The sequence below is a fragment of the Lytechinus variegatus genome, chromosome 3 (genome assembly GCF_018143015.1).
Source record: "Lytechinus variegatus isolate NC3 chromosome 3, Lvar_3.0, whole genome shotgun sequence".
NCBI lineage: Eukaryota > Metazoa > Echinodermata > Echinoidea > Temnopleuroida > Toxopneustidae > Lytechinus > Lytechinus variegatus.
Window position 1 is genome coordinate 16,990,111 of NC_054742.1, and position 20,198 is coordinate 17,010,308.

The following is a 20,198-nucleotide window of genomic DNA, read 5'->3' on the forward strand; positions in this document are numbered from 1 at the left end:
CTCTCCATATTTGTCCATAGGTGTCATGACAATCTTGTGACAGCATTGTAATATTCATAATGGTTTTGTATGACAAGTTATTTTGAAAGATGTCATGAGTTTTTCTGTGCAATTTTGGACACTTTTTATAGTGTTTTGTAAAGAAATTTGATTGGGAAGCAAAATTAACCTCTGCACATTTTTTGTTCTCTAATAAAAAAAAACCCTTTTAGATTGGAGCTTTAATGCGTCGGAGTTACCCTTCATCCTCTCTTATATACCCCCCCTCCCTCTCTTTCCCCAATCATCCCATCTACCACACTCTCTTCATTTCTCTCTTTCTCTCTCTCCTTTCCCATTTATCTCATCTATCAACAGATCTGAGCAATGGATTCATATTGTTATTATGAAAGTATCATTTTATTTCTTTTAGAAAGAAATTGCAATACTCTAAAAAAAGTCATCTAATTAAATTAACCTTGTAAAATCTGTATTCAGTGTAAAACAAAGGCCCCCCCCATTTTTTTAACATAGTCCCCATATGTAATATGGCAGATAATCTGTTCTTGCATATTGTCTTTCCTTCACAAACTCTTACCTCATACACAGAAAAAATGAACACAAGTCTCAATCTAACTTGGATATTATTTATTCTGGTATTTAGACATCACAACTCTTGCATTATAGCTCATAAATACAGATAAAAACCTTTGTAGAATTTATTCACACAAGAATAAATATACAAGATTCTCCTACATTTGTCAGAGTTAAATTATTCATACAGTATATAACACAATGTCTGAGAAAAGCAATGTTTTCATTTCCTTACAAACTTGCATACTCATCAAGGCTGGAGAAATTTAACATGTTCAACTGAAATGGTATGAAAATAATAAAAGTTTGCATTGAAGCTCACCAGAATATGCTCCTCATGAAACCTTTTAAGATAGACTAGTGTATAAAAAATCAAATATATTTCATCATTGGACAATGTTACCAATTATTATAAAGACATTTAAAATTGCTTACAATTTCAGACTAAATATCTTAAAGGTTTAACGTACCTTTTTTTCAAATTTCTCTCATTAATAGGTTGAGCTAACTCTTTTTTAAAGCCAGACAAATCCTTGTCATCACCATGGAAGAATTCAGAAATCATATCTTTCTTTAATTTCAGCTACTCCTTCAATTACATTTGACTTTGTTTTAAAAATGTAAAATTAACATGCTACTGATTTTTCAGGAAATTATGAACATGAGACAAGCGAAGCATAAAATAATTGATTAGATTTGAAATTCTAAATATATCCATTTGGCACATAAAACAAACCTGAAAAAGAGTGATGATGTACAGCGATGACTTAATCTTCTCTCACAGCAAATGCTCCAAAATGCACATTAATGATGATCAGAAAAAAAAATATTGTAAAAGGGGAAAAATATAAAAAGCTTATAATGTTGTTTTTATAAGAAAATTATTGCAAACCTAACAAACCAAATAAAAATCACCTGAATACTCTTATATTGATATGACAATGACCAGGGTAGGTGATCAGAATAGGAAGGTGGGGTAGGTATCCATTATTTCCTTGAGACCCGAAAAAAGAAGTTCATTAACAAAATGATGAGGGAAATGTATATTATTCAGTTTGGGGGCTATGAAATCTACTCTCATTATAAACACTTGTTTATTTTCTCCTTGTTTTTATTCTTTGATATATGCCCTTTGCTCTCAACTCTAAAACATGGGTACTAGGAATGCAAAAACTTTTTATGCATTCTATTGGACAATGTAGAGTCGTGATAGTATATCAGAAGATGAACTGAAAATCAAGTTGTGCCCTACGCCCTTCTCCACAGACCAATGTACATGATAAAAATAATAATAACAGTAAGTTTTTGTATTGCGCATAACACATTATGAATACCATCTCTATGCGCTTCCAAAGGACTTGGATATTATTACCCCGGCTGTAGCTCAAGCAGTCTTTCCAGAGCTCGGCATTTCAAGGAATAAATTCCTGCCAGGTACCCATTTACCTCACCTGGGTTGAGTGCAGCACTTCTTGCTGAAGGAAACTACACCATGGCTGAGATTTGAACCCACGACCCTCTGTTTCAAAGTCTGGAGACTAATCCACTGGGCCACAACGCTCCACATATGCCTAGGTAAACTTGGAATTTGCCTGTTGTCTAGGAAAATGCTGAAAGTCTTTGTTCATGATATGGTTATATCACAATTTCTATACAACTGTAACTAAACTAGTAAAATACAACTAGATTTAATTAAAAAAAAATACTAGTGTAGGCCTTCCACTTTCAATATCAATTTGACATCGGGCAAAGTTTCACTTACAATAAAATAAACAAAGCAAGTTCATTTTCGAAGAGTTTTGTCACAAGTTCCAACCACTGCAGAGCCATCTTGTACACCATGTTTTTTAGGTTTGAAATACTAAACCCCTTTCCCTTTTATACATGTTGAAAAATAGTACATATCAAACACAGCTCAATCTTTTAAGATGTTCTTTTACTAAACTTGTTTTTCAGGTGTCATTACAAACCCCACACCTATCTCCCCCCCCCCTTCCCTGGTCATGAAAAGAATTCAACATCCCTGCTAAAGACAAAACTATATTTCATGTAACAACAAATTAAAATAGATGAATCACAAGATATTTCTCTGGTGCATTTCATATATTTTCATGCATCTTTACATTTGTATCATTTATATTATAAACCATGATTTTTCTTTTCATAATGATCATAGCATACTGCTTTCTTTGCTGAACAGGTAGCAAAGATCTACTATCGGCATTGTAACACTTATCCATTTGTTCTTAAAGCAAATAATAGAATATTGGTGTTCTGAAATTCCAACAACTATCACTTTGATGCTTTGAAAAAAAGGTGTGTATGTGCAAAGGTTTTAGGTGAAAAACTACATCAGTGACAGTAATTATGGCTGATTTTCTGAGTGAGCATGTGACAACCAGAACTCTTCAAATTTATTTCCCCACAGATTCACAATGCTGGGTGTATTGCATGAAAGTCTAGAAACATAAATTCATGACTCTAACTTGTAAAATTTGTTGAATGCTTGTGTTTGTTTATATTTCCCATTTTTTAACTTAACAAATCTCATTTCAATATATCATGCAAAATGCCAAATTCGAACTGATGGAATGATCTATATAAACGGACATGGAATTGGTCAATTCAAATATAACAGGTAAAACACATAATAATTCAATTCTAGTATTCATCAATTTACACTTCAATGCAGGACAGTCAGTAATACAGTTTCCAGTTTAATAGAGCAACAAATCCTTTGGAGTATTTTCTTTCTTTTTGTAAAAACCAATATCAGGTTCAGCTGCCTTTAATTTGGTATTCACCATCAAAAGGCCAAAAATTGCAAAATATATATGCAACAAATGCAATGGTTTTGTTGTTCATAATGATGAATAGATATACATCATAATAGCATTTAGAAATATCTCATTGTTTGTTAAATACATTCAAATGTTGAGCCATCTTACATGTATATCACGTACACATTTCAAGTATCAGTATTTGAATGAATATGGGATCCCCTTTATTTATAAATAGGAAATGATTAGAATATTCAAAGTAATAAAGAGTATCCTTTCTTGGTTTCTCTGGAAACAAATGTGAAATCCATGGGTATGCCTACATGTTGCTTTTCATAATGCAAAGAAATAAATAATTACTACACATATTTATATTTTCTCTTTCTGGGAGAAAAAAAAATTGTATGAATAAGGAGACCTTTCTACGTACATTTTGATAGACATTTCACGAAACAATCATAATTGCACAAATACTTCCAAGATCATTTGAATCAAACATTGAAGCTACCTTAATGTACGTGAGAATTAAGTTTTACCTGCTTTATGCTATCTCATGCAGCAAGTATCTTGCATATATGTTTCCTTCTCATTACTCACTCATGTTATCTCCTGTACATATCACATTGAAACTTATGTACACCATATCATTCAATAATAAAAAAAATCATAATGGTGAATTTTGATATGCACATATTCTACAAATGACCATTACAAAAAGAAAAAAGGTAATAACTTTTGACTGCCTCCTCTAAATACTATAAATTTATAGCTTATATCTTTATCATGCCACTCCCAGAAAGCATATATCACTAATAGCAGCATTTACCTCAAGCAACTGCAGTGATTTGTGTATTCCACAAATAAATACTACAGGTCACTCATTCACTTTAGCTGACTCAATATCAACACAATCGGCATGTTTCTATAGACAATTGTTAAAAACTGTGAATTTTTCCAGGAATCGAAATACTGTATCGCCCTTAAACCTAAATAGACTGGGCTATTTCGACGCCTAAAAAGACTGGGGGGGGGCTGATTCAGCCCCCCCTTATGATCTCGGCCGTTGATCGCGCGATCGCGACGAAAATTGGCACACGCATTACCCATGGCATTATCTACAAAACTATAACATCAAATTCGGCAAAAAATCTCATGTCTCATTAATTATGCTAATTTATGCGTAAAATCATAAGTTTGCTCTAATTAATAAAATAATGCCCCTGAAATGCTAGATTTTTTTCACATACTCTAGATAGGCATCTGATCAAATTGATTTTGAAAAAATTTCAAAATCAAATTTATTTTCTTATGTATTCTATTGTTTTCTAAATTTCTTATGTATTTCTTTGTTTTTCGACTTTTTGTTTTTTATTATTTTTTCAATGGAAATTGTCGGGGACTTTATTTTGACCATAAACAAGATAAAATTAATTGATTTTAAGCAGTAAAAGGAAAAATAATGAAACATTTATGAATTTTGGCTAAGAACACTATTTGCATTGGATTTGTACACAAATTCACGTTTTTGAGTAATTTTGGGTCTGCATGCACTTACGAAATGTTGCGTAATTTTGGAACCGTGTACCCGGGGGTCACAATTTTGGTCTCAAAAGTTGCGCGAGACTTGAAAGTAAAAAGTCAGTGAGCGACGCGGTCAAAAAATTTTGCACAGCGGATTTATCACGAAAAATGTCGAGGGGGGGCTGAATCAGCCCCCCCCCAGTCTTTTTAGGGTTAAACCAACCTGTGTCTACAGAGCAGATAATCCGATTAACTCACATTGCGCGTCGCAGAACACGGCAATAACAACCTCTCAGAGGTGGTTATGAGAGACCGTGTTTTGTGCGATGCGGTTCATCAATAAAACGCATCGCATCTGTTTCAACAGGAAAGTTTTCCGGAATTCTGGATACTTATTCGGGTAATACCTTTTAACAAGTCTCTGTAGAAACACGCCGAATAGGTCTAAAGTATATCAACTACACAGTGTGTTAAATTAGAACCCACAACCCAGTAATTGACAGGGTGTGAACCACTGCACCATGATCCTTCCACACATTCATTTAATAGGAATATTAGCTATAAAATACATACTCGTTGTATTTAAAGATCATGAACACATATATACAAATATGCAGAGATCAAAATGTCATAGAATTTTGATTCAATAATAATACTGTATTAATAACAATCACCTTTATTTCCAAATCAAAACACTATATTGAATTTAAATGAATAAATAAATTGAGAGAAAAAAAGTAGGTTCTTATACCTCTGATAACTGCTAGAATATAACAGTGACACTCTTGGTGTCTTAGGAGTGCTAGGGTAATAATTATTACCCTAGCTTTAGCATAGATATATATATATTGCTCTTATGCAATCCAAAGCATGAATTCCTTTCAGGTATCCCTTGACATCACCTGGGTTGACTGCAGCAAAAAAAGAGATCAATGTCTTACCAAAGTGTTGTGGTAGCATTTGGGCCCTTAACTCTGTGCTTTACAGTATGATATGTCTGTAACATATTTTGAACAATACTGTATGTCAGAATAGACATCAGATTAAGCCAAAATAATTCGAAGAGTCAAGTTAACAGTCTTATCTCACCAAATATTTGCATAAAATGAAAATATAATTACATACAAAATATCTGCAAGACGAATGCCATCTTTTTTACAATTGAAAATGAGGTAAAATAATAACATTGTCATATAGGGAGCCAGCATCGAATACCAATGCAAAAGAAAGTACCTAATAATATTGCATTTGGGATTCATTGTTTACTCAAGTCAGCTATTATGCTCTTATCTGGGAGGCACTGTAATTACATCTCCACTTAGTCGTCTAGCCTCCTGTTAGCTGTATTTGTGCATAACAATCTTATGGGTGCAAAACCAAGAGATTTACTACAAGGAATGATAACCAAAAGATTGACAGTATTCAGAGGGATGAAAATAAGTATTTTGGGTGGAAAACAATAGTTTCAACTTTTCTGCAATATTCCTAAAACAATATGAGTGTGGAGAACTAATAATTTTGTAATGAAGGTGGCATCATTTTTTCAAAGGTATGGAATACTGCATAAAGGAACAGTTGACATCTCTGTACACATGTACCTGTTAAATTAAAATTGTGTACCTGAACTTAAGCTCTCAGGTGCATACATGTATATGAAGACATAACAGTTATAATGCTTCTCGTAATTCTCATACTGCATTTCCTGTTTTCTATAAAGAAATCATCATTCTAACAGGGGGGGGAGGAGAAATTGCTAAGGAAAAAAGGGAGAGAAAAACAAAATTATGAAAAGCACCATTCTTTTAAGCTATGCCCAATATTTGACAAAGTAGAAAGTATATTGGGTACAATAAGCATATAATTTCACATTGGCAGGTAGAAGGAATTTAATTGTGTTGAATACTAATTGGAAAATACAGATGACAGAATTTAGTTTAGGTACTGCATTTATTTGCAACAAAGTTAATGTTTTAATATCAATGGAGGATAAAAATACTTGTCCTGTGTTTGTTTTATGCCAAATTTTGAGGGGACAATACATCATAGCACTGGAAATTTTATTTAGGCTCTTGCATCAAAAACCGGGAACATAGTTTAAAAAGAAGATTTTCTTTAAATATTTTCAGGTGGTTGTATACGTTCACACATCTGGTAGATGACTTACAAATGTATTCAGCTTTATGGAACATTAGACGTGTATTAATGTGATTGACATTGCATGCCACGTGGCATGTGACCCTCATCGTCTTCCTCATATGCATGCCCACTTCCACGGTGACGTTGTGAATCATGTTCTAAAGTGTATTCTGTAAGGTTGACCATCTCCATGTCATCTGTAACAATACACTCCTCACGGGGAGGCAAGATGGTTTCTAGTTTACGAAGGTTACTCTCCTGGATAACATTGTTCTCTGGAAAGTTAATTTGGAATTGAATTATGAGGCGCCCCTTCTCAAAGGGATTCTTATAGAGCGGCATTCCTTCACCCACAACCATCTTGATGTCACCTGGTTTGATGATTTCACCTGTAAGGAGAATAAAAGTAATCTCATTTAGTTGACAAACATGACAGGGTATTTTCTTTTGGGTAAATAGATTTCATTCAATAAAATACAAAGTACACTAAAAAAAGCCCAATAAAAATAGCACTGCAACAAATCAATTTGATAGTCTTAGAACACTGAGATACAAGAGTATTCACACAAAAAATTAAAATCAAAGATCTTTAACTTTCACAAATATTTCATTTTTTTCATTTAACATCATTATTCAGATCTTGTAAGGATCTAGTAACAGGGAGTATAATTCAATGTCAACAAGAATAAGAAATTTGAAATGATCATTCACTAAATTGGACTGATCAATCTATTTTTCAGTCTGCCTGAATACTAAATGTGTTTGTAAATCATTCTGAAAAATAATTTCCTTTCCATAAATCTGTCACATACAAAGGAACCGCAATACCAGATGCAAGAATGTATATGTTCAAACTTGCAATTGTCCTTTGTGCTATCACAGAATGGCAACCTTCTACCAAAATATGCAATATATGTAAAACTGGAAAGAATTTTCAAAGACACAACTTCATCTAATGTCCTCATTCTATGAAAGAATCTTTAGTCTTCCTCAGCTTAGAGTCTTGAATTCATCTTTATTTTAGGCAATACAATACTTGGATGATAACCAGAAGTAGATATCTCACCTGGATGCGCCATGACAACAATCTCTCTCTTATCTAGTGTATTGATGACCTTCTGGAATCCACAGAGTGCTTCTACCAAGTCAATCTTAAAGGACATGATGAGGAGGTCGTTACCTCGCCGCCTGAAGGTTTCATGTTGTTTCTCATCAAGGATAATAATAATGTCTCCAGGCTCCAGTCCAGGTTCCTGATCTCCTTCTCCACGGAATGTGATCTTCTGACCATCTTTCATACCTGATTGTTCAAATTAAAAGAAAAGTTTAAATATATGTTAATAGGGAGACTTAGTATGAAAACATATTTTATCATGCAAATAGAGCAGCAAATAATCAGGTATCCAGGAAATGAAGAATTCAAATTGTGATGTCATGTCTCTGAATCCTTTAATAGCTGATATCCAATTACCACATTAGTGAAATTACATTGACACTGAATAATACATTTCTTTAAAATACAGCTTTAAAACCATGTTACCCAACTTTTAAACTACTTCACAAAAGAAAATGTCAAATTGATTTCTACTATGTATACATCACTAAAATTTTAGTTCAAAGTTATAGATAATGTCCTAGTGCTGTGACTTTTGGTCCCATGATATATGTCGGTAATGATCCCATGTCATCTGAATAACAAACCTTGCTACAAGTTTCATCAACAACAGTCCATCATTATTTGCTCAAGGTTAATTAAGCATCATTTCCATTTAGATTTACATGTGACCTTGAGATACATCCCAGTTGTTGAACCCCTATATGGCAAAAAAATCAGATTCAGACAATCTTTCCTTTTGTTCTTTAAAATATCATGATCACAAAATTGTATAGCTGGACAATCCACTGATACCATCCTGGGAGAAAGTTCTTTAAACACAATAACCCCACCAGCAAGAATCAATAACCTTTACCATTTGCTTTATGGCAAAATTATTGTCATATTAAAGTTAAACATACTATACCTTTATCTATATGTACTTCTAGGATCTTGCGTTCCCGAATGACCTTTTGACCATGACAAGATTTACACCTATCCTTAGCACTAATGCGCTCTCCCTGTCCTTCACATGCTGAGCACATAGACTGAATCTGTTGAACCATTCCTGGATGTAGTTGTCGCACATGAACCTGCATACCCGTACCATGACATGTTCCACACTTTTCTACTGCTCCCTTCTTTCCTCCCCTTCCTGCAATTTAATGCAATTCAAAGAACAAGGTATCATTTACAGATGCACTTATCACATGTAAGTAATTTCAAAAATTTGAAATGAAAGTACCAGTCTTCTATGAATGCGTTTACACCAAAGCAGGCACAAGCAATCTTTATGTAAATGTATTATGTATACATGTACATGAAGGCCTACAGTCAATCGTGATCGACTTCCACATTGAAATTGCAATTTGTTCTCTGCAGCAACAAATAGTGCATGATATGGCAGCCTCTTTTGTGTGAGACATTGAAGATATCAATGATTTGAGACGGCTTTCAATTTATAGATTAAGGTTTGAAAATCAATTTAGTTCAATATCTACAAGAAAAATGAAAATCAATTATTTCTTATGGTCATGAGTTATAGCGTTCAAATTTCCAAAATCCATGTATTGAAATTATCATGAAACATTCTCAAATTTATTAATTTGTTTCACAACTATTTTTTAATGTCATGAGTATGTTCTTTGAAAACACAAAGTGAAAACCTTTCTTCACCTTATCAGTAAATAATTACATGTATATCTAAAATTTGATTTTTAAAAGAAAAGCTTTTTATCATTCTTGTTCAATTCATAATGCATTCTAATCATTAAAATCCAAGTAAAAATCATTGAAGTAAACTAGTGCCTACCTTCACACTTGTCACACACAACCTGTTTTTGAAGAGCCAGTTTTCTAACGGATCCATTATACAGTTCTTCCAGAGTAACTCCTAGCTGATGAATCACATCTTTGCCTCTCCTATCCCGACCTCTTGACCCACCCCCAAACTTAAAGAACATATCAAACAAGTCCATGGGGTCATGCATGCCCCCTCCTGAACCTCCTTCTTTGACAGCTTGTTCCCCTCCTTCATCATATATTTTCCGCTTCTTTTGATCCGACAAAGTTTCATATGCGAGGGAGATTTCCTTGAACTAGATTGAAACAGGGCAAAAATAACACAAGAAAGCAAAAAAATTACTTGAATTGCAAGTTTGGATCATTGTTAATGAAGAAAAAAAAATTAAAATCTGACATTAATCTATATTATACATGTATAATAATAAATTGCACAAACACTAATGCCTTAAATCTCTCATTGCAGAAACACACCTTTTCCTGTTTTTTTTAAATCACATACCTGTACATTGCAAAGATTTAATTTCCTTTCACACTCGTAAAGAGTCGTAATACAACTTATTTTACACTGATATAAAAAAAAATGAAAGAGCAATAATTGAAGGAAAAAAATCTTGATACCTTTTCTGGTTCATCAGGGTTCTTGTCTGGATGATACTTGAGTGCAAGTTTTCTGTATGCTTTCTTTAATTCTGCCTCAGTAGCATTAGGCCTTACACCAAGAACATCATAGTATTTAGTTTCTTTCACCATCTTGCTTAAATTCTGTTTTTTAATGACAACTGGGAACTAAACACCTCAGGTGTAGAAGTCTGTAAGAGAAAATAAAATCATAGTACATGTAAAAAAACACAATGAAAGAATAAATGGATTACGTACTTGTCCGTTAACATTTTTTTTAAATTAAATTTTACACTTGTATGTCTATGCTTTAACTTCCTATCCACTTGAATGTAACCTGAATTAATCATTCAAACCAATTTACAATGTGTACATTTCAGCATTATCACAACCGTCAATTTAGTTGTTGGTGATAAACAAGCCTGTTACTGGCTTACTGTCGACAAAACATTCCTCAATATCATTTTGTAAATCTATTTTCTTTCATGAGTTATACATGTAGCTTGTTCAATCAATTGACTGGTGTGGATAAGAAATTGAATTCACTGCATTATGGTAGAATAGATTATTTGTTAATACTGTCGACCCCTATTAAAGTTATAATAGTTTAGGCTATATGATTCCATTCCTCTATAGAAAAGAGATGTCACACTACCAATGTTCTGAACCTCAGAGGCATAGACAGAGAGAGCCAATGATGCATTTTGAGGAGGCACAGTTTAGAATCAAGGTTACATCAATTACTTGTAACATGGCAGGCCATTGATGCTCTAAGCTACATGTAGCTCTGTATCTTGCACATGCATGTATGGTTGGTTAGTGCTTATTTTAATGGCGTTTGCATTCTAAAATATCTATGCCTAACATAGAGGATAGTCTTCAACTATCCATTGTTGATGCAAAAACAGAAAAGGGAAATCAGTAGAGGCATTCAATTATATCAGGTTTTTTTGTTCAACGAAAAAAAAAGTGTTGCCATGAAAATCTACATATGGGACTACATGGGACTGCAATATTTACCGAGATTGAATTAAAATCAGAGTCGGGAAAGAGATGAATATTCTTCATTTTTCTGATAGATTTCAACTAAATCAAAGTAATTTCAAGTAGTGCTGCAGCCGAACCGCCGAACCGAACGGAAGTTCACTGAACTTGGCACTTCCGAACCGGACCGAACGCCAAGGCCTGGTTCGGAAGTTCGGTAAAAAAAAAAAAATTTAATATGCAATGCGTAAGTGCGATGACTACATAGATTTAAGTATAAAATTAAACAAAAAAATATTGGTTAGTGATTGTGCACAAAAAGAATTCCACTCAATATATTTTTAAAATCCACTTTGACAGCTCCCATCACGTCTTTGATTGAACTGTTATCAACTTAAGAATATTTTATTAACATTTTATATATTTTTTCTTGATAAAATGAGGGGACATTTGAAGCTAAACTTGGTATAAAAGTGTGGTGTAATTACGTATTGCCATAATCGATCGTGATCGTACCTAATCATTTTGTATTTAATAAAGAAAAAGAACCAGACATAAATTCATTCCTCGTAAATGACAAAGTATGACAGTTTCGGTCTCGTGTTTGATTAAATTTTTATCATTTTCAATTTTTTTATAAACATGAATATATTTTTTTTCCTTATAAAATGTGGGGACATTTTAAGCTTAGCTCAGTTAAAAAGTGTAGTTGAATTACATATTGCTGTAATCGGACGTACATTTAATTGTTTTGTATTTAAAAAAAGAAAGACAAGACAAATTAATTCCTTGTGACTGACAAAGTAATGGTAAAGTATATATATTCCATCTTCTGAAATTTCCATATTAATATAAAAGATAAATAAGAGATGAAGGAATGAGGGTGAAAAAACAGAAAATATAAAAATTCAAACTAAATCAACGCATGTTCCCTGATCGATGTTCCGGAAATGGTTGGTAAGGAAAGTTGAAACAGGAAGTCCAAACAACCTGCTCTCGGTTGCTATTATACAGGTAAAATTCGTATTCCGAACTTGAAACGTTTTTCCATTGTCAATATTTTCTTAAAAGTGGTTTAATCTGGTCAATTACTGAAAATGAAATGATAAATTATCAGTTCCGTCTTAGTTCTGACGATCAACGCCGGGTGATTTCACAACACTAAAATACAGTGTACAGTCCCATGTACTCATTTTCGTGTTGGAATTATGTTTGAAGTCACGTAGCGTCGATCTTTCTGGACCAAGAATGGACTGATGTTTTATCTTTTTAAAGTAATTCATTGACCAGATTTCACCACTTTTCAGAAAATAGGGACTTTCTAAAACACTCATATTCTTTGGAATGTGAATTTTACCGGTATAATAACAGTTGAGTGGAGGTTGTTTGTCTACTGTTTCGACATTCCCGATCAACACTTTCCAATTTGAGAAGCTGCGTTGGCAATGACATCGTTATTAGGCCTGGGACGATTGTCATTTTCACCATTCGATTATTTCCTGAAAAAATAATCGAATGATTCGATTGTTCGTTGGGGAATCACGTCTTTTAAGTCACAATAGGTGACCTAATTTATGGTGACCCCCCCCCATGAAGAAATCTCCATCAAAGTCACATGTTTAGCATAAATGAAAGTAGGCCCTTTTCCCCCTTTTCCATGATTTTTATATCAAAAGAAACTACATGAAATGAGATTAAATCTTTCAGTATATTGTTCCAATGAAAATCTTTCCTAAATCAATGCTGTTACTCTGGCATCATGCATGCATCCCTCCAAGTGCCACACCCCTGCATATGAATGAATCAGCCCAGGGGCCCGTTGCAGAAAGAGTTGCAATCAATCGCAACTCTACAAATCATGCGCAACTCTACAAATCATGCGCAACTTGATTTTCAACCAATCAGCAGCGCGCATTTGAGACTTGCGATTGATTTTCAGAATTGCGATTGATTGCAAATCTTTCTGCAACGGGCCCCAGATCAGCAAAGCCCAAAGACGTAAACAACTCATTCATGAAGTATTCTTTGAGATTGACCCCAAGTGGAGCATTTCACTTGAAAAATTTCATCCCTTGCCCACACCATGTCTCCGCCCCAACTTGTGGCACTGCCCACGATGCTACACATGTATTTCAAAAAAAATATTTTGCAAAATATTTAATTTGAAATACCTTCAAAATTACGATTTTTTTATCATTTGAACCTACATGTATAACTGGGTCTATTTTTGGAGACTAGTCGAGAAAGTACTGGTGAAGACGGGCGCATGTTGGAATGTCGTTTTCATTGTGTGAGGGGGATATAAAAAAAGGTTGCATTGTTTTGAAACATGAAAGGAATTGTCCGGCTCCCACCCTATCTTTCTCTCTCCCTCTCTCTCCCACACACACACACACACAGATGGGGGAGGTGTCAATTCATTTCTGAAGTCATGACCTTTCCTGATAAGGGAACCACTGCCTTCTTCTTTGTTTCCCAAAGTTTCATTGGCTATCCGAAGGTCCAATCAGCTCAAGTGAGCTGGTTGTGTGTTTACTTATTGTTTTGTGCACGCAGACAATGACTCATTTTGTGTATCGACGGCAAGGTCGGGTGGGATTAAAATTTTCGGAGCGCTTTCATGTTGGTGTGTAACTGTGAATGTGACACAATCATTGATAAGTTTTGAAAAATTACCTCGGTAACATAATTTTTAAACCTGTATGAAGTATTCAAAAACCGTTGTCATCGTTTTCTTGTTTTTGTAATTATTACTTGGGTATTCGAGTTATCCCAATGTCATCATCAGGATCTACCGAACATTTGATTAGTGTAAATTTTTTCTAATCGATTGGCGGCATGCCAATCGAACCATTCGATCAATCGATGTTTACTACCAGGCCTAATCGTAATCGATCATGATCATAGCTACATGAAATAATCATGAAAAAAATATTCTGATCTTTGTAATTCTGTTTCTGTCCTGATTCTCTCATTATCAATATTTTTTCTTTTTTTTTAAATTTTCATTTAAAAAAGGAAAGTAGAAAGGACTGTTATTTTTTGTTTAAAGATTAAAACAAAAGAAAGTTCAACACTTTTCATAACTATTCTTTTTAGAAACAAAATTTATTATAAATATATGACAGACCATCCTGGAGATCACTTGTTTGTGGGTCGGCGATCTTTAATTTTTATATGTTAAATTTAATTTGGCATTTATTGCCGAACCCCGAACCGAACCAAAGTTCGGAAAAGAATTGCCGAACCCTGCCGAACCGAACCCGAACATGCCGCCTGACTTGCAGCACTAATTTCAAGAAATTATGGATAAAAGAAGGCTATTTCATGGATTTAAAGATGTGAAATGTGAAATTTTAGCAATTTTTTTTTTTTGAGAAGCGCGATTTTTTGCTCTCATTTTTTTTAAGGAGCACGGTAGGAGCGCCGGCGCGATCGCGCTCCTCAAAAATGAAGGTCTGCAATTGCATTGTTAACCCCCTAATGGCGGCCGCCTGATCGCAAGCCGTCTGTGAAGGTACAATGTGGAGAAATATAAAAACTCCTCGAAACAGATGGCTGCCATATCTGTCTATAGAACCTCCACCATTTAAGCCCTATGGCCGACATCAGTCTGTACGGTGTAAGACTAGAGGACCACCCAAAAAATCAGAAAATGTAAAATAGAGATCTGAGCCAAAATGACACTGAGCAGACACCACACCAATCATTGAGATGGATGAAAATGGCACAGAACTGGAAGCCTGACTGCTGGGATCCACAGCACTCTTCCAGAATCTCGGGTAAAGGTAAAGCCAAAGGTAAAAAAAAAAATCTGCACGCGTCTGTATCGTTGGCGAAGAACGATAGGAAACAAGATGGCGGCGCAAAAATCGGGCAAGTCTCTTCCGTCTTTTCACAATATATTTCTCATTTTTTAAAATGAATTCTTGTTAAAAAAAAACGAGATCGTAGAAATGTCGGAAATGAAGTTTTATCTCATGTATGATGGTGGGCCCCAAGTCTGCGCACCTAACAATTTGAGTTAAGATTTAACATGAATTTCTTCTTATTTCACAAATATTTTTGGTTAATACTATACAGCGCGTCCCAAAAAAAACTATACACTTTTGAAATGGCCGCCAAATAAAAAATCTAGCACTTTGGGGAAAAAGACTCTCATATATGGAAAGCCAATGAAGTCAACTTTCAAATGACACCAAAAAGTTGGAAAAATATTAATGCTTGAGCGAGCACTGCCCACTGAAACAAAGGGTATGAAAATTAGGGTGGGCTGGAATTAGCCTTCCAATTTATTTCAGTTGTTGAGAGGCAAATCATTTCGAACTTGCAAAGTTAAGGGCGTTGTGATAAATTAATGATCAACCTTGATCAATTTTGATAGCTTAAGCAAATTTTTTAAGCTATTAAATTGAACTTTTATGCATGAGTGAACACAAATTACACTTTTGGAGCAGCATTTCAGCTTTATCATTTGGATCTCTTTTGGGGCAGCATTTCAACTTTATCATGGCGATCTCAGCAATGTGTTCATGGGAGTCGGCCAGTCGGGAGAATAGGGGGTGAGATAGGGCTTAAGTGGGAGAAGTAGGTTGATGGAATAAGGGTCAACAGAACATTCAGCCCCGCCCCCTCCCTCTTTCCCACCCTCCTCCTGTTGAGAGACTGATGGCTATTTTTATGTACGCGTGAAGTCACAGAGCAGAATGTTGGTTTAATGATTAATTCTGAATTAGGGCATCAACTTTTTCCTCTCAATCATTCAATCAACAATTTATCAGTAAATTAACTCATTCAATGTGCATTGTGATCAATAAAACATTCATTTTTTTCCCAATCATCATAATCATTAAATTTTTTTGGTAATCATTCAAACTGACCATCAGCCACCGGTCACTTGGCAGTTAAGTTTTGAAAAGGCTACAATCCAGGAGATGAGAGAGAGAGAGGGGGGGGGGGGGGCTGGAAAATGGAGGTGAAGAGGGGAGGGTACCTATGACTTTTAATTTGTAAAAGGACAAAAAGAAGAGGAATGCCCTTTTAATCAAGTCTTAGCATACCTCGCCCTCTTGCTTGTAACAGGTACATGTACCATCACATTACTCTGACTCTCATGAACACACTTCTGATGTCCACAAGATGAATATGCTACACTAAAATTGCAATTCCTGTTCACTCATGCAGTACATTTCAATTGAGTAATTAATGAAATTTGCCTATTAAAACCAAAACTTATCTCACTCATGAATAGCAGAACACCCTTAGCTTTGTAAGTTCCAAAGGACTAACCTCTCAAAAAACTGTATGGCTAATTCCTGCCCAGCCTAGCCAAGCTTAGTCTCCCAGGAGGAGAGAAGTGGGGGGAGGGGGTAGAGATGGAGGGAGGGGTTGCTAAATGTTCTGTTGACCTTGAGCCCATCAACTTACCTCACCTACCTAAGTCATATTACCCCCTCTTCTCCTGACTGTCATGAACACATTGTTAAGATCCACATGATCCACATGATAAAGCTGCACTAAAAATTGCAATTCATGATCACTCATGCATTAAATTCAATTTAATAACGTATGAAATTTTCACAAACAACAAACTGATAACATCTGATCTTTGACTCACCAAATAACCTTCAACTTTGCAAGTACCAAACAAAAAATCTGAAAGAAATTGGAAGGCTAATTCCAGCCCACCCTAATTTGCATACCCTCTGTTTCAGTGGGCAGTGCTCGCTCAAGCATGAATAATTTTCCAACTTTTTGGTGTCATTTGAAAGTTGACTTTATTGGCTTTCCATATCTATAAGTCTTTTCCCCCAAAGTGCTACATTTTTTATTTGGCAGCCATTTCAAAAGTGTATAGTTTTTTTTGGGACGCACTGTAGTGTTCCTTATATTATTAAGTGTAAGTGTACCAAATTTTTCATTAAAAAATGAAAGAAAATATAAGATTTTCTTGAAAAAACCTTCGGGCTGTCATATTCAGACTGAAAAAAAAATGGTTCCCCATGTCTGCGCACTCATTCACTTTGCACACGATTCGGGGATTTCATGACAAAGGCTGCATTTTGAGGCCGTCACATGAAATGCCCTGAATTCATTATTTTTCCACCATTTTGAGTCGGATTTTTTTATGAATACCTGTTTATGTATTGCATGAGTAAAGTTCGTGCTCGTTGCGTATCTTCTTTTACTAGAATCGCGCAGATACGCGGGTGCGCAGACTTGGGAGACCGCGCAGACATGGGGGAACTGACCATACATGAAAAGTAGAAATCTCGGGGGTGAGAGTTTCAGGTTTTGGCTTCCGTCGTGTGGGTCAATGAGAAAGAAGACCTGGCCTCATTGAGAGTAAGCATACGTTAGTAAATAATTTTTACTCACATCAAGAAGCTGCCTGGCTACTCAGGAATTAGACCAAAAGCTTCAGTCTCTGTATTTTGGTTGTTCCGCTGAACTACGTTGGCTCCACTCACCATACATAGACTGAAGATTTAGGGGCCAGTGGGCTACAGACAACGTATAGTGAACTAGCGTTTTATAGATCGTGATTTAAAACTGTTTTTTTGAGCGAAATTTCTAGTTTCATGGTTTTCGTTATCAGGGAAATATAAATAACTTAAGTAATTGCATACCTTGGACCGGAGTTATTGAAAAAAAATCCACTGGATGATTGAGAAATCTGTCATCTAAGACATTTTCTCATGACCTGACGGTTTTTCTTGCAAGTTGCCATCTTGAATGACGTCATTATCAATAATGTCTTGATATATCGCGATTATAATAACTAGTATCGTTTGTTTTCGTGTAGTGTATCGTATCCTATTATTGTATTCGTATATTGCCTTGTAGGTGTGCTGGTGGAATGCAATATCGATATCACATTCGTAAATTGTTGATGCCCTCTCTGTTCGTTTGTAAATATTTCATAGTTTGGCTGCCATTTTGGTCGATTTCACTGTGCTTTTCCCAACTAAACATCGGTAAAGTATAATTTTCATGCATTTTCATCTATATCGTTTAAAGTATTTTTATCTTTAATAGTTCTATATTTTTAATTTGTAGTTTATATATCCTTAGAGTGTAACTTAGATGTGTAATATAGTCCCAAAGTTTGGACTCTGGATTGACAAAAGTGCTGGTGTTAACTGTACTAACAAACAGGACAGGTGCACGGCCAATATTGGAGACTGTCTCCAATGTGGGAAATTATCTCCAATATCAGAGACTTTTGTAAAGAATTTGGGTATCCAATTTCAGAGACAGTCTCCAGTTTTGGAGACTAATTTCCTTTGTTTACATTTGCGGCAAAAGGATTACCTTGGCGGCAAATAAAAATGTGATAAGCAGATTCCTCATGACAAATTACCCCTTTTCACCGTCTACTTTAAAAATTCACCATCTACTTTTGTTTTGATAAGGATTTTTGTTATCACACACAAAACAAATGGGCTTCTGACCTCAGTGAGACAAAATTTTGGGTGGAAAAAATCATGCTTTTGTTGGTGTTGTTTCTTTTGTCCTTTTGCAAAGCAAGTCTCCAATGTGGGAGATTGTCTCCCCTATTGGAGAGTCTCCCATATTGGCCGTGCGCCTCTACTGATAACAAACATGACAAATGCGAGCCCACACAGACACTTTACCGTTGGTGAATGGGGATTACAGTAAAATGTCAGAAATTGTTGAATAAATCCCCAGAAACGATGGTTATTCCTGTGAATGGGGATTACAGTAAAAGGTCAGAAATTGTTGAATAAAATCCCCAGAAACGACGGTTATTCCTGTCTACTCTGATATTGATCAATTCTGTCTGAGTCGACTGAATCACTGATTAATAAATATCTCAAAGTTCTGATTTTTCTCTGCATGAGTTTTATTTACAACCACATTTGAACAAAAGATGACTTAAGTAACAGCTGCTTTTGAGTCTCTTCTTGCACAGCCACTGACACCGTGCACAGCTCACTCACTCACGCTTTAGCGGTGAGCCGGCATGGCCATGGCCGGTGGTGGCTGCCAATGCAAATCACGCAGCCAGTTCCGTACAAACGCCGGTTAATCATTCGTTCAATTCATTCACTCGTCAACAGCATGACACGCAAGAAATAAAATCGGGAAATTCTCTCCATTGAATAGAATTTTGGTGATACTTACCACTTTTCTAACTGTTTTTAGTATTGAATTGATGTCAGTATTTCAACTTATTGTTCAATTGGAAGTTACAATCTGTCGAAAATCAAAATTTCCTCTCAGTATTTCTTCCCTCAGCCCGTATTTCCAGAAATCGCTAAGCAATATCCGGCTAATAAGTGCGCAGGCGCAGTAGTCGGATTTATTTCGTTCTCGAACGATCGTGAATTCGATCGACTTATGCACGAAAGGGACTGTCCCAAATCGCCTTTTGGGTTTTTGTCAGAAGAGGGTAATCCGGTGGGGTAATACACTAAGGAGGGAGGGAGGGAGGGAGGGGGGGGGGGAGGTTATATGAACAATTGAAATCCCGGGCGGAAAGGAAAGTTGGAATATGATGGAAAATAAATCCAGTTGCAACAACGCATTGCCAGTGAGTCAATCTTTGCCTTCTGTAGGGCGTTTGGGTCTCCATGTTATTCATATTTCAGTATAACTCGGCCTAAAAACATAAGGGTCCATAGCATGGCCACGCGCAATCAGATGGGGGGGGGGGGGAGTCT

General features: G+C 35.4%; 1 protein-coding gene across 1 annotated transcript; it reads right to left on the minus strand.

Annotated features, from left to right (window-relative positions):
• Positions 1 to 612: 612 nt before the first annotated feature.
• On the minus strand, positions 613 to 19,815 carry LOC121410357 (dnaJ homolog subfamily A member 1-like). Its single transcript, XM_041602388.1, has 7 exons — positions 19,660 to 19,815; positions 10,528 to 10,718; positions 9,917 to 10,202; positions 9,032 to 9,259; positions 8,077 to 8,310; positions 5,094 to 7,399; positions 613 to 4,339 (listed from the first exon to the last, which is right to left on the minus strand). The coding sequence occupies exons 2-6, from the start codon at positions 10,657 to 10,659 to the stop codon at positions 7,074 to 7,076; spliced, it is 1,206 nt and encodes a 401-aa protein (XP_041458322.1). The 5' UTR covers positions 10,660 to 10,718; positions 19,660 to 19,815; the 3' UTR covers positions 613 to 4,339; positions 5,094 to 7,073.
• Positions 19,816 to 20,198: the final 383 nt, after the last annotated feature.